Source organism: Clavelina lepadiformis, chromosome 4, assembly GCF_947623445.1.
Source record: "Clavelina lepadiformis chromosome 4, kaClaLepa1.1, whole genome shotgun sequence".
Taxonomy (NCBI): domain Eukaryota; kingdom Metazoa; phylum Chordata; class Ascidiacea; order Aplousobranchia; family Clavelinidae; genus Clavelina; species Clavelina lepadiformis.
The window spans coordinates 524,636-527,006 of NC_135243.1; the positions used below are offsets into that span (position 1 = coordinate 524,636).

General features: G+C 35.0%; 1 protein-coding gene across 1 annotated transcript; it reads left to right on the forward strand.

Moving 5' to 3' along the window:
- The first annotated feature begins 689 nt into the window (after window positions 1–689).
- Window positions 690–1,738, forward strand: LOC143451706 (uncharacterized). The gene is made up of 2 exons (XM_076952423.1): window positions 690–948; window positions 1,574–1,738. Exons 1-2 carry the CDS (start codon window positions 745–747, stop codon window positions 1,736–1,738), a joined length of 369 nt encoding a protein of 122 aa, XP_076808538.1. The 5' UTR covers window positions 690–744.
- The last annotated feature ends 633 nt before the right edge of the window (window positions 1,739–2,371 follow it).

A 2,371-nucleotide genomic window follows, 5' to 3' on the forward strand; every position in this document is an offset into this window, starting at 1 on the left:
ACAGCTGGTACATTTTGAGAAACTGCAGGGTTGGTCAGGTAAGTTTATTCTCTGACTTTGTCCTAAATCTGCGAATAAATGAATAAACTGCATGTGCATGTTATGTATTATTTGCCATAGACATGGATTATGTGCAGCAGAACACACATTTATGTTGAATTTCAAAACTTACTTTTACTTGGCCTAGTACAGTAAGGCTGCTGGCAGACTGGTGATGCTGTGAAAATATTTCTGTGATAATATTTTGTGAAACTTAATTGAAATGACATGTGGCCTATTTAGCCGGGAAATATTTCCACATAATCACTGGGAGATTAATACAACAGCCTACTAGGCCAAGTAAAAGTAAGTTTTGTAATTTACATGTCTATTGCAAACATATTGCCAGTGCTAGTGTACAGAGACTAGCTTAGTAGGCTGCCGGTAATTCTGGTGAAAATATTTGCCGGCTAAATAGGCCAAATGTCATTTAGATCAATTCTGGTTGTTGTATTAAGTTTATCTTCAGTTTAAAATGACTGCTTCTTTTTTTAATTCGTCCCAAACAGATAATTTAAAGAAAAGTAAGTTTTCGCTTTCAACTTAACTTTGTTGCCTAAACATGAAAAATTTCCATCTTAAATTTATTTCTATAACGCGGCGAACTACAACCGGTAAATAATTAACTATTATGTTTGTTTAGATGACGACGACAACCAACGCAGATATATTTCGCTTTTATGCGAATTAAACGAATCCAGCGACATGGAACTCTTCAATATGGCGTCACTGCGCTTTCCAACAAGGATGAGTCTGTATGGATTCAAATTGTCATCATCGGAAGCCGCGATCTTTTGTGACGTTTTAAGGAAACAACAAAGTGAGTTAAAGGAGCTTGGTCTGAGCAGATGCTTCTCCCCTGATGATGTGGAAAGATTAATTTCGGCGATCTCTGAGATGCCTGGAAAGGTTTGACGATTTATTCAACTTTTTATCGTTTGCTTAGAACAGCATATGACGTCATAATCAATTGTTTACATTTGTCCTTATGACGTCATAATGGCTAGTACGAAGATATTTTTCAAGGCAGTTAGTTGAGATTACTGGGCAGTGTAGGTCGGATATTTTGTGCTAATTTATATAAAATTGCAGAATAATTTTTCGACGGTTTAGTGATTACTTGAATCTACAAGGAATGTGGAATCTGCGATAAACTTGGTCGCTTAAAATTTCTTCTTTTTAATGAAAAAATTAAAAGAATTTTGTTGGATCAGTTTTAGCCTGGCATGTGCCGGTTAATTTTGGGTCAACTGAAAAGTTTCAATTTTTTTAAAACTGAAAATATTTTTGCAAACTTATTATCAGGATTTGTTTCTACAACTAATACTCGATACCGGTTTTAATTGGCCGCTCAAAATTATTTCTATTTAATTTAAAAACCAAGAATTTGTGTTGGACCAGTAGGCTAGGCCTAAATCTGACCGCGTGGTGCTGGTTAGTTATTAACCAATTAATGGTAATATTAACTTGTATGTAGTTATATATTAGCTTCACCAATACACCAGGTTGTAGTTTACAAACATTTCATCTGCAGGTAAAAGGGTTGGGCATCGGTCGCAACATAATCAAAGACATTCCAGGACCAGAATTTTTCGTTAAAATTGAAGAATATCTGGGCATGGAAGATGGATGGTTGCTTCGAATATGGAAGAAACTCCGCAAATTCGAGCGAGAAACAAAAAGTTCAACTCGCCCTTGACCAGCTTCATGGCTCGGTATTCTTTATATCTTGTCATGTTTGTTTCAACTTGAACTTTGCACAGAAATTTTATTTTTAACCAAGTTTTTAATTTATAGCAGTTGCGAGTTTTTCTTGGTGACGCCATACTCACTCCGCGCAAGCACTGCTGACGTAATAATGGTAAGTAGGTTTCATTTTTAAACAGAAATTCATTATTTACTTAATTCTTATAAAAATTCCTTGCACTCATCGATCAACTTATATAAAAGAAATTGCGTCGTGGCCGGGATTCGAACCGCGGACTTCCGCGACATCGAGCGATCGCTCAACCCGATGCGCCATCTACAGATTTACTAATTCAATGATAAAATTGATTTATATTTGTACATAAAGTAATAGTGATGTCATAATTATAGTTGTTTGACATGTTTATTCAAATAAATATTTACTGCATTATGTTGAATGGTGAATTTGCTGTAATATTTTAGATTTGCTGATTTTTGTGATTTGAAATATCCAGAGTGAGTTTTGTAGAAATAAAATTTGTTGTAAGACAGAAATTGGTTTTGTGTCATATTTTTAGCATCGCATTTCTGCCCAAGCGTTATAAGTAGGCTTTTTTATCATCGCTAATTGCTTTGTAGGGTTCAG